Source organism: Trypanosoma rangeli, assembly GCF_003719475.1.
Source record: "Trypanosoma rangeli strain AM80 chromosome Unknown Tra_15.4_contig_00023, whole genome shotgun sequence".
Classification (NCBI taxonomy): domain Eukaryota; phylum Euglenozoa; class Kinetoplastea; order Trypanosomatida; family Trypanosomatidae; genus Trypanosoma; species Trypanosoma rangeli.
Window position 1 is genome coordinate 33,115 of NW_021705767.1, and position 9,767 is coordinate 42,881.

The window sequence follows — 9,767 nt, forward strand, 5'->3', positions numbered from 1 at the left end:
CCGCAGTTCCTTGCCGATCTGCGCACGCTGCCGCGCCGTGGCATTTACTGGGGTCTCCTCGAAAAATATTCCCCTGGTGAGCCTCTGAATTATGTGAATGGAAGATGCATGACGCTGGCGAGGGACGTTGCACAGCAGTTTGTCTCCTATGAGCCGCTGCGGCGACTGGTTTGTCTGCCGTACAGCGTGGAGAGGGAGCCGGAGTTTCTCAGCTTGAACATGAACCACGAGGATGCGATGGTGGGTCGCGTGCTGCGCGAGATCCGCTACAAGGAGTTGGTGTACGTTAAGGAGGGTCCGTGCCGCTTTCATGACGTTCACGTCGGTAGCCATCTTGGACCTGTATCCCAAGGCTCCGTTGTTGTGCACCACCTTTGGGAGAGCGAGTACGAACTGTTGATGCGCCGCTTTGGGAATGATACTTTTCCTTTGCCCCAAAGGTACAGGCGAATGAGGGGAGGATTTGTTTTTGATTGCTTTTGGTAGTGGTGAATATATATTTTTTTCTACTTGAAGGTGCCAGGTGAATTGTGAGGTTCACTTTCTGTTTTTTTTTCCATTTGTGTGTCGAACTTATGTTATTTGTTTTTTTTTAAACATTTTTTTGTTTGTTTGCTGCTTTAGTTGTTGCTGCGGAGATTATGTTATTTTTTTGTTAGATTTTGTGTGTGTTTTTTTTTTCATTTTTGATGGTTAAAAATTGTTTGCGTCGGCTTTGATGTTGCGTTTTATTGCTGGATGGACTCGTTGAGGTCATGACTTTTAGTTGTGGAAGGTAATATACCTCTACAGACAGATACGTGTGCACATATATATATCTGAATTGATGTGTGTTGGCGTAGATGGCGGGGTGTGTGCACTGCGCAGACTTGTTTTTCTTTTGCTTGTATGAAACGTGTTGACATGTATATATTTTTCTTTCTTTTTCTTCACATCTGGTTGGTGGAAAGTACGTTTTAGAGTATTCTGTTTTTTTTTGCCGCGTGTTTGTGCCTGTTCCCTGAGGGTGCGGTGGCACGGCGCGGGAAAAGTATGACGTCGCATCGGACAGGGACAAACCCTGAGCGCGAAACGCGGGGGATTACGAGTGCTGAAGGCGGTGAGTTGAATGCGGGGGCATTGCTTGGGGGCGTGTTTGCGTCGGGGGAACCGAAGCACGCGCTAGACGGGTTATCCGATGCCGCGCAAAACATTGCAGTCGGTGTGGGCGTCGGTCTTGGGGGCCTCGTGGGGATTCCTGTTGCGAAGTGGCGTACAGACGGAGCGGTGGGAGCTGCCAAAGGGGCCGCCATGGGGGTTGCCGCCCTTCTTGGCATGACAACGTACGGCGTGGTGCAGGGGGCGGTGCAGGTTGCGAAAGGCGTGTGCCACACGAAGGAGGCGGTGGTGGAGGCGGCGAAGGGCGAGCGGTACTGGGACAGTCAGGAGGGGCGCTGGGTGGAGGTGCACCTCGACTCCGCCTTTGCAGAGCTGCCGGCGGGCGATGACGATCTCTTTGCTCGGGCGCATGAAGCGTTTAGGCAGACGCCTAAGACAACATCCTCCGCGGGGGACGACGCCACCGCTGGGGCAGCCCCTCCGTCCTCGCAAGACTACTACGTCATCCTCGGCGTCCCACGGACGGCGACGGCGGCGGAGATTCGCAGGGCGTTTCACCGTATGGCCCTCGCGATGCATCCGGATAAAAACCCGAACAACGCGGAGGCGACCCTGCGCTTTCAGGAGCTTTTGGAGGCGAACGCCGTCCTCTCCGATGAGGGGCGCCGGGCACACTACGACAAATACGGTGCCGTCGATGATATCCCCAACAATGCGTCCTCGTTCACGCAGCTGGAGGAGGCGCTTGGGGCAACCTTTATGGAGGTCTTTGTCGGACGGCTGTCGTATGCGCTGTACTTTATGCCCAACATGTTTATCACGGAGCCGCTAAAGAAGGAGTTTCAGCGGCGGCGGACGCTGCGCCTGGCGCAGCGCCTCATCTGTTTTGTCGACGAGGAGGTTGGATTAGATGCGGCGTTGCCTGCAATACGCGATGCCGTCTCCACACGAATGGGTCCGAAGTTGATGTCTATTGTGGGTCAGCAGTACATCGCTGCCGCTCGTCAGCATCTGAATGAGAGTTCTTTCCAGCGGCAATTGGATATTTTTGTCACCTCTAAGTGGTCCGCTCTTGTACAGATGGCGGATGTGGCGAAATCGGCGCTCAGCGCGGTACGGCACACACGGGACGAGGAGGGTTGGATGGGCGTGTTACTCGCTCTTTGTGGGGGAGACGTGCGGCGAACTGTTCTGCGTGCAGCTCGCCTCATTTTGTATGACAACTCTGTGCCCCCGGAGAAGAGGGAGCGGCGGGCCAAGGCGCTGTTTATGCTAGGGAAGATGGTGATTGAGGTGTGCCGCTCTGCTCAATCAAGTGAATGAAGTATTGAAGACTCTCTATGATTATTGTGCTTGGTGTTTTTATTATTAGTTTTCGTTGGTGCCATTCTTTATGGGGAGTTGCTTCTTCCGCTGCTTCTCATTGTTTTTTTCTTCCATGTTTTTTTTTTCTGTTTGTGTTTTAATTTTCTGTCGCGTCAGTGGGCGGTGAAAGTTGAGTGTGCCTTTGATTTTAGTGTTGCCCGTGGGTCCCGAGCTGCGGCGTGCGCACTCGCACGCACTGACGCACAGGCGTGTGGATGTTTGTGTAATATATGTGCGTGCGTGCATGACAAAGTGGGCTGCATAGGCATTGTCTTTGCCTTCTCTTTCTTTATTTCTTTCTATTTATCTCTTCGGCGTCTTTCTTGTTCTCTTTGCCACACTGGCATTGCACGTGGGCGTGCCCGCTGGAAGTGTGTGTGTGTGTGAAGAAGGAGCGTACATTGCGGAACGGTGGCGTGCTTTTTTTTTCCGGCTGACTTCACATTTTTTTTATTCGTTGTTATTTGAACCCCGTGCGTGTTTGTAGAAGAGATGAACTGAGGCGGTTTGGCGTCCATTGCGTTCGACCAGGAGCCAAAATCGGTGTGGAAGCGGGGATTGGAAACAAAGGCGGTGCACCGAGGCAGAACGAGCCCCAAGGGCACCGGCAACAGAAGGACCACCGTGACGTGGAGAACAGACATTTTGCCGTTGGCTGGCACATAGGAGGGCACCACAAGCGGCAGGCCTGGGGCCAATGTGCCACTTGGTGCGCTGAAAGGAGCAGCTACGGTGGGCGTCCGACAAAACGTGCTGGATTTTGTTTCTGTCATATACGGCACAAAGCCGTTTGAGGGCTCCATTGCTCCTAAGGGGACCAATGCTGCGGAACACGAGAAGACGGAGTGGATGCGGGCGTTGGCGCTGATCTCAAGGATCACATATAAACGATCCCAGACAGGGCCGGAAAGCGCTCTGCTGGGAAGGGCCAGCTCACACCACGGAACCATGTCGAGCCGAGAGGCATCTAAGCAGCGTGCCTCGAGCAGGGTGGGCGTCTCAGGGGATTACTTGGAAGCGCTGGTGGGGCATATTCTTCAAGGTTACATGCAGACGGGTGGAATGTCGAAGAAACCCCGGGTGGTGCTGCTCCATGGGCCCGAGACAGGCGATGTCGTCTCTTTGTGAGCAGTGCCCTGGACAAGCTTTTAGTGACGGCGGCCTTCTTCCTCCTCCGCACGTTCTTTTCCTCTTAGGCGGCGACCACAACTTTTCAAAGCTGTTTTCCTTCAGCGCCCAAAGCCAATTGTTTTCAGACTTCGAGGAAAGTGCAGCACTTGTGAAACCGGCAGTTGAAGGAAATCTGGCGATATTTGCCCCTCCGGCTTTACATGCTGCGGTCGGTGTGGGCATGTCGCTGCCGCTCATTGAGACAACGAGGGCCCCATCGCCTGCTACTATCAGTCTGCTTCCCGTACGGCGGAGTAAGCTTCCACCAATGCCCCCTTGTGACGCCAATCTTCTTGAAAATCTGCCCCCAGAGCTTTCGCGAAAGATGCCGCTTGACTCCACCAAAATCCAGCCAAAATCCGTCGACAGCTGGGAGGATGCGAAGGATGAAGGCAGCAATGCGCCTGTGCCCAACGGCGGGGGGGCAATACGTTCAGCAGTAAAAATTGTGCCCTGCCAATGCCCTCCGGCGCAGGCGTGCCGCTTCACTTTTCGAGTCCCACGACATCAGGTGATTCGACGAAGGCAGCAAAGGGGCGCTGCGGCGCAGCTCATTCGCGACGGGGATCTGAGGCGGAGTGTGCTCTTGGCTGTGGAGCAGCGCTTCCGCGCGTACATTTGCACGCCAATGATCGATGAGGCGGCGGAGCTTAAGAACACCAGGACGAAGGCAAGTCATAGTGCCACCGCAAACCCGCAGCAGCAACGGACCGCGGCAGCAGGTGCACCGTCGGTTGCGGTGCAAAACCTTCTGGACTTTTTTTTTTGCAAGTGAAAGGGCGGTGGTGGTGCATGTGAGCGCGAAGGGAGGAAGCAAGCGATAGGAAAAGGAATGAAGGGGAAATCAAGGGAGCCGTCCACCCCACCGTGTCGACTGGTGGCGGTAACGCGATGCTGTGTTCATGAGCGGCTTCTTGCATTTACTTCAGTGTGTGTGTGTTTCTTTGTCCATCGCATTTATTTAGTTACTAATTGGCCTTTGATCCGTGTGGATTTTTTTGTTTTGTTTAAAAACAAAAAACGTCTGTTGTGGGCACTGTGGATTACTCATGCCCCCGTCCCTCAGGACGTAAATGCGGCTTCCTCTACGCGCCTCATAAGGAGCCAGACGCAACTTTGTAGCATATGTGTATATTACACACACACACGCGTGTGTGTGCATGCTTGACTGTTTGTTTTTGTTTGTTTTCGTCGCGATTGATATTTCTTTATATATATGTTTGTTTGTTTGCCGCCCCCATTACTATTCCGTTGCGCACTTGTTGCCGTTATGCTTTCCACAGTGGGCGTGTGGCGAGGCAGAGACACACGCCCACTCCTCGTGTATTGCCTTTCCGCCGCTGCCGTGCGTGCGTGCGTGCGTGCGTGCGTGCGGGTAGGACGCAAAGCGGTTTCTTCACGAAAGGACTGTTCGTGCGGCGTGGCGGGGAAGACCGCCATGACGATGCCGATGGGGACAGACGTGGCAGCAGTGGGGCGAAAGAGGGGGAATAACAGAAAGGCAGCTGAAGGAAAATTTGGTATCCGTCAGGCAGGCGTATGTTAGCAAGACTGACGAAGTGAGTGGTCTGGTGGGGGTGCGATACTGTGCGGCTGTGCCACCTTATTGCCCTTTACTGAAGCCGGCGGCAGCTGCGGCAAAGAAAGTTGAGGAATGAAGGACTGCCGGGTGGCTGTGCGACGCGCATGATTTTCACGCCTGCCTGCGGAAGGATGCATGCTTCTCTGTGTTTGTGTGGGAGCTTATTACTTCTTTTCTGCTTCCTATTTCCCATTGCTGATGGCGCTGTTGATGTTGTCGCCGAAGAACTTTCCTTTGTGCATGCATTTCCACGTTTTGAATTGTCTGCGGCGGGGGACCGCGCCTGCTGTGCGCTCGTTCGTGTTCAGCGACCTGTCATGTGTTTTTGGGAGCGGCGTTGAAAGAAAAGTGCAACGGCGAGTGGTCTCCCACAGACACACACGCACAGGCAGACCAGGTGGCATAGAGGCAGAGGGTGGGAAGGAGCGGTTGGCATTCGTGACGGGTTGCAGCGGCCGCTGTTGTTATCAATTCCCAGCGGATGTTAACGACACGCCGAATGCCTTCGGCAGGTGATTTATTATTATTGTGTGCTTCAACGACAGCTGCCTGCACCACATCGCCAATGGAAAGGCGTGGTGGCGCCACGACGACGACACGTGGTCGTCCCTCAGGCTGCTGGTGCCGGTGGCTTGGCGTCGGTTCAGTGTGGACTGCGCGGCCTTCACCAGCATGGTCACTTCCCCCTCGCCTGGAAGTGGGTTTTGTTTCTTCATACAGGCGCCTTGTGGGGCTACGCTTGCAGCTGCGTCATTCCCCCACAGGCATACTCATACCTGTTGTTTCTTATTTTTAACGGCGTAGTAGTTCCACGTGACGGCGGAGACAAGTGCACCAGCGACATTTTTGTGCATCTGTTAAAGATGTCGCGTATTTGTACGCATGCGACGGTGAGAGGTGGGCCCAAGATGAGGGAGCACACGGACGCACAGAGACATGAAGCTAAAAATGAGGCACGGTGTCCCTCTGGTTGTGCTCCGTCCTGCGGCACCGTAAAACGTTTCGAATGCGGCCACGGTGTTCTGCACGGCGGTTCTTTTTTTTTTTGTTGTTGTTTTGTTGGTGGTTGGTGGTAGTCAAAAAAAAGAAAAAGCTTGGGGCGTGCGACTGACGCTGCGGATGCGGGTTGATCTACGGCGTGGGCCTTGCCAACTGCTTCACGACGATGGCGTCTTTCGTAGCCACTTTTTGAGTGGCTTTACGTGTGTCTCTAATTCACGCGGCTGGCGGTTGGTTTATTGCCGCCCGCGCACGCTCTTTCGGCTCCCCCCTCGGTTTCTCTCTCTCTCTCTCTCTCTGTTATTGACCCGCACTCAAACACACAAACGAATAAGCGTCAGGGGTGGAGACCGTGTCGATGGATGTCACCCTATTTCTCCCGCGCGATGAGGCGCCTCCCTGGCGTCATGTATGCGGGCATGGCTGCCTCATTCGAGGCGCGCGGCACAGTGGAAAGACGTCGTTTGCCTTCCAGGCGGCCGTGAGCACCGTGCGAGACGGGAGTCGTGTGATGGTACTGTGCCAAGAGCACGTGCTGTATTCTAAAATGCCCCGCCCATTCACTCCTTTGGGGGACCTTGACGAGGCCGCCCTCCTTCGCATGGAGTTTTTGTACGTCGATAGCCTTGCTGATACCCTCCGTGAGGTCGCCGCATGGAGCACGCCAGATGAAGCCCCGGCGCTTGTGCTTATCGACGACGACAGCTTTACAGATGCTGGGGAGGTGTGTCAGACGGCGCAGACGCTTTCGGCGCTAGAGAACGTGCATGCGTGGCTGACGCGTTGCGGTAGATGCTTTCACTACGTGTTCGTCTCCAACAGCTTTCCGGAGCGTGGACAGGGCGTGGAGCTTCCCTTTGCCGCCTTCCCGCTGGTCTGCTTCCTCTTTGGGTCGGCCGGAACAGTGTCGGTGCAGACGCTGGAGGGAGACATTTCGGAGGCAAAGTCACTGAGGCTGGCGTGGCACGACGGGCTTGTGCTTGAAAAATGAAATTTAGGATTGTTGCCGTCGTCACGCATTCCTCCTTCGGAGCAACTCAGATGCACCGGCGACATTCGCTGAGCCACGCGCGGGTGGGGAGGCCAACAGTGCCGCGAAATCTCCTTCTTTTTGTTGGTACTTGGGTCTTCTGTGTGTGTGTGTGTGTGTGTGTGTGTGTGCTGGTTTCGCTCTTTCTCCTCCGTTGTTGTTGGTGCTGTTTGGTTTGCGTGGAGTGCTCCTCCGCCGGCTGGCTCGCTTCTTGCCCGTGCCTCCATCGACGATATGTTGCTGCTACCACCTCTCGCCCGCTTATGCTCTTCCACTCTGCGTGTAGAACGGTAAGGCAAGTGTGATGGCGGCTCTGCTGCTGCCACCGCCTCCGGCCAAGCCCTGCGGAAGGGCACCCGCCGCGCCTTTGTAGGTAACCTGCATTTCACACGTGGGCGCCTGCTTCTGCGAGGCATACGCGCAAGTTTGATTTTGCCCACCCGAGCCAACGCGGCGCTTTCTTTCCTTTTCCCTTTTCCCGACAGCGGAGGCTGCTACTTTGAGGAAGACAGCAGGCGCTGATCTGTTTTTGTCGACACGTTGGGTCGAGAGATGCACGGCGCGGTCGAGGTTGACGCGGGTGTGCGCATGCGGGTCTGTTGTCATTCTAGGTAGAAGCGGTGGGGAAAGGAGCGAGAAAGGTGGGGGAAGGAGAACTTGAGTCTAGGTCGTGGCTGGAGCAGCCGAAGCGTGCCCCACCCAGACGGCACCACGTTGGACTGCATGCCAACAGCAGTTTGTTTTGTAGGCGCGTGGCATAACCACTCGTTCGAGCGCGTTCATTCCCCCATAGTGCTGGCGGGTGTGGTCCATGGCCCCGCCCCTCATACCCCAGCTGGCTTGTACCGACTATGGTCGGAAAAAAAACACACAGCACCCCCTACTGTGAAGGCCCGCTACCCACAGCTCCTTTGGAGAAGAGGCCCTCGCACGGCGTGGGGAAGGCGCTGCGGAGGGGAGGGAAACTCGTGCCGCCCACCCTCGCGGCCGCAGTGTGGTGAGCACCCGGTCCTTCACCAAAGCTGCGCGAGAGCTCATCCGCCGGCTCGGCGGCGCCAGCGAGGTGGAAGGAGGTGACCGTAACCCTGCGTTTTGTGCTCCATGCCAAACACGTACTCAAACAGCTGGTTGAGGGCGTGTCCCCAGCCGATGCCTCCAAACCCGCTGGGCCGCCTCTGCGTGTGTACGGCCGGGGGGTGGTCCGTGACCAGGGCCACCCTGGACCCGCCGCGCGACTCCTCGCCCACGAGCATGCGCGGCAAGACCCCCGCCCCGCGGGGCTCTGTGTGTGCCGAACGGCGGGCGTTAAAATACCCCAGAGCCTCGGCCTGGCGGGGGCTCTGCGCTCCCAGGCCCCGAATGTTCGCGGGCAGGGTCGGAGAGGGCGCACGCCATGGATCCTACCGTCGCGGGTGGGCGGTTGTGGTGGTGGGCGCGGCGCCCTTCCCCCTCACCCAGCGGCGCTGGGCAACCGCCCTCCAGCCCGAGCGGGGCGCAGCGACAAACACAATGGGATCTTGCGCCGCGTCGTCGTTGGAGGGTGTGCGGGCACCCACGGCGGCCCCCCAACGGTTCTTGACAAGCTTGTTGGCGGGGCCCCGCGCCCCCCTGTTGCAAGACCGGGCCCCGCGCAGGGGCCTCGTCGCCCCATTCGCGCCAACTCGCGCCGTGTCCGCGCGCGCCTCGGCATGCCCGCAGGGGCCGAAATGCTCGGGCCGGGCCAAGCTGCGCCGCGTGCGGTGCAAACGGCTTCAAAAAGATGGCTAGTGCAAAGGCGCGGCACCCGGCGCGGGCCGCGGGTTTGCCACAACCTCGGCCGGGTTCTGCGCACGCCGCCCCTCGCCGCCCCAACAAATACTCCTCGCCAAGAGACGCGTTGTTACCCAAGGCCGCTCGCTGAAGGTCCTTGTTTGACGCTGAAACGGGGGGCTCGTGCCCCGCCTCCGCGGCAATCGCAGGGCTGTCCGCCGCGGGGCTCACCGCAACCGGGGCGTCGGCGCCGCCTGTCGCCCAGGCCGCCACACCCCTCCGCCCTTGCCCCACCGCCCCCACCGCCCCGCCGCCGCAACGCGGGGCCCCCTCGCACTGCTCCCGCCTCCTCCGCGGCCTCGCCTTTCGCGAGCGGCGCCTCAGAATTCGCGTCTCGCGCCCCCTCCGCCCCGCAGCGCCGCTCCCGGGTGGGCAGCCTAGGGGCGGGGGCGGCCGCCGCCCCAAAGGGCAGAGAGCATCTCCAGCAAGTAAGCGCAGAGGCGGCGGCAGAGACCAATGAGGAGATATATATGTATATAACAAGTGTTGTGTCGAGTGCATCTCCCAGATGCTGCACGCAGAGGGGTGTCATTGTGCGGCTGCTGACGTTAGAAAGTGTGGGGTGTTGGCCTGAAGTTTTTCTTCCACAGCACCATCTTTGCGGCCCGCGCAGGCCGCGGGGAATAACCTGGACGTGACGATGGCCAGCTGAGGGCAGGTTACAGACTGCATTCCACCAGAGCCTTGTAGCAAACTCCAGTTCGCTTGCAATGG

General features: G+C 57.5%; 9 protein-coding genes across 9 annotated transcripts in view, besides 7 other annotated features; 5 read left to right on the plus strand and 4 right to left on the minus strand.

The window, feature by feature from the left end:
- TraAM80_01163 (UDP-Gal or UDP-GlcNAc-dependent glycosyltransferase) overlaps positions 1-88 on the plus strand; it is a gene marked incomplete at both ends in the record, with an annotated part of 528 nt that extends 440 nt beyond the window's left edge. The window contains one exon of the mRNA XM_029378216.1: positions 1-88. This exon is cut by the window's left edge and continues 440 nt beyond it. Within this exon, the coding sequence (XP_029241930.1) occupies positions 1-88 (88 nt within the window).
- A 20-nt stretch (positions 89-108) lies between these two features.
- On the plus strand, positions 109-486 carry TraAM80_01164 (UDP-Gal or UDP-GlcNAc-dependent glycosyltransferase; the record flags this gene model as incomplete). Its single annotated transcript, XM_029378217.1, has 1 exon — positions 109-486. The coding sequence occupies one exon, from the start codon at positions 109-111 to the stop codon at positions 484-486; it is 378 nt and encodes a 125-aa protein (XP_029241931.1).
- A 158-nt stretch (positions 487-644) lies between these two features.
- Positions 645-688: a microsatellite.
- A 344-nt stretch (positions 689-1,032) lies between these two features.
- Positions 1,033-2,421, plus strand: TraAM80_01165 (chaperone protein DNAJ; the record flags this gene model as incomplete). Its single annotated transcript, XM_029378218.1, has 1 exon — positions 1,033-2,421. The coding sequence occupies one exon, from the start codon at positions 1,033-1,035 to the stop codon at positions 2,419-2,421; it is 1,389 nt and encodes a 462-aa protein (XP_029241932.1).
- Positions 2,422-2,762: 341 nt separating this feature from the next.
- TraAM80_01166 (uncharacterized protein) lies at positions 2,763-3,413 on the minus strand (the record flags this gene model as incomplete). Its single annotated transcript, XM_029378219.1, has 1 exon — positions 2,763-3,413. One exon carries the CDS (start codon positions 3,411-3,413, stop codon positions 2,763-2,765), a length of 651 nt encoding a protein of 216 aa, XP_029241933.1.
- A 143-nt stretch (positions 3,414-3,556) lies between these two features.
- Positions 3,557-4,408, plus strand: TraAM80_01167 (uncharacterized protein; the record flags this gene model as incomplete). Its single annotated transcript, XM_029378220.1, has 1 exon — positions 3,557-4,408. One exon carries the CDS (start codon positions 3,557-3,559, stop codon positions 4,406-4,408), a length of 852 nt encoding a protein of 283 aa, XP_029241934.1.
- A 27-nt stretch (positions 4,409-4,435) lies between these two features.
- Positions 4,436-4,472: a sequence feature (GA-rich).
- A 311-nt stretch (positions 4,473-4,783) lies between these two features.
- Positions 4,784-4,864: a microsatellite.
- Positions 4,865-4,977: 113 nt separating this feature from the next.
- Positions 4,978-5,007: a microsatellite.
- A 1,240-nt stretch (positions 5,008-6,247) lies between these two features.
- Positions 6,248-6,287: a microsatellite.
- Positions 6,288-6,492: 205 nt separating this feature from the next.
- Positions 6,493-6,513: a microsatellite.
- Positions 6,514-6,572: 59 nt separating this feature from the next.
- Positions 6,573-7,205, plus strand: TraAM80_01168 (uncharacterized protein; the record flags this gene model as incomplete). Its single annotated transcript, XM_029378221.1, has 1 exon — positions 6,573-7,205. One exon carries the CDS (start codon positions 6,573-6,575, stop codon positions 7,203-7,205), a length of 633 nt encoding a protein of 210 aa, XP_029241935.1.
- Positions 7,206-7,345: 140 nt separating this feature from the next.
- Positions 7,346-7,375: a microsatellite.
- A 130-nt stretch (positions 7,376-7,505) lies between these two features.
- TraAM80_01169 (uncharacterized protein) lies at positions 7,506-7,850 on the minus strand (the record flags this gene model as incomplete). Its single annotated transcript, XM_029378222.1, has 1 exon — positions 7,506-7,850. The coding sequence occupies one exon, from the start codon at positions 7,848-7,850 to the stop codon at positions 7,506-7,508; it is 345 nt and encodes a 114-aa protein (XP_029241936.1).
- Positions 7,851-8,549: 699 nt separating this feature from the next.
- Positions 8,550-9,554, minus strand: TraAM80_01170 (uncharacterized protein; the record flags this gene model as incomplete). The annotated part of the gene is made up of 1 exon (XM_029378223.1): positions 8,550-9,554. The coding sequence occupies one exon, from the start codon at positions 9,552-9,554 to the stop codon at positions 8,550-8,552; it is 1,005 nt and encodes a 334-aa protein (XP_029241937.1).
- Positions 9,555-9,712: 158 nt separating this feature from the next.
- Positions 9,713-9,767, minus strand: part of TraAM80_01171 (uncharacterized protein) — a gene marked incomplete at both ends in the record, with an annotated part of 363 nt that continues 308 nt past the window's right edge. Inside the window, one exon of the mRNA XM_029378224.1 lies at positions 9,713-9,767. This exon is cut by the window's right edge and continues 308 nt beyond it. Within this exon, the coding sequence (XP_029241938.1) occupies positions 9,713-9,767 (55 nt within the window).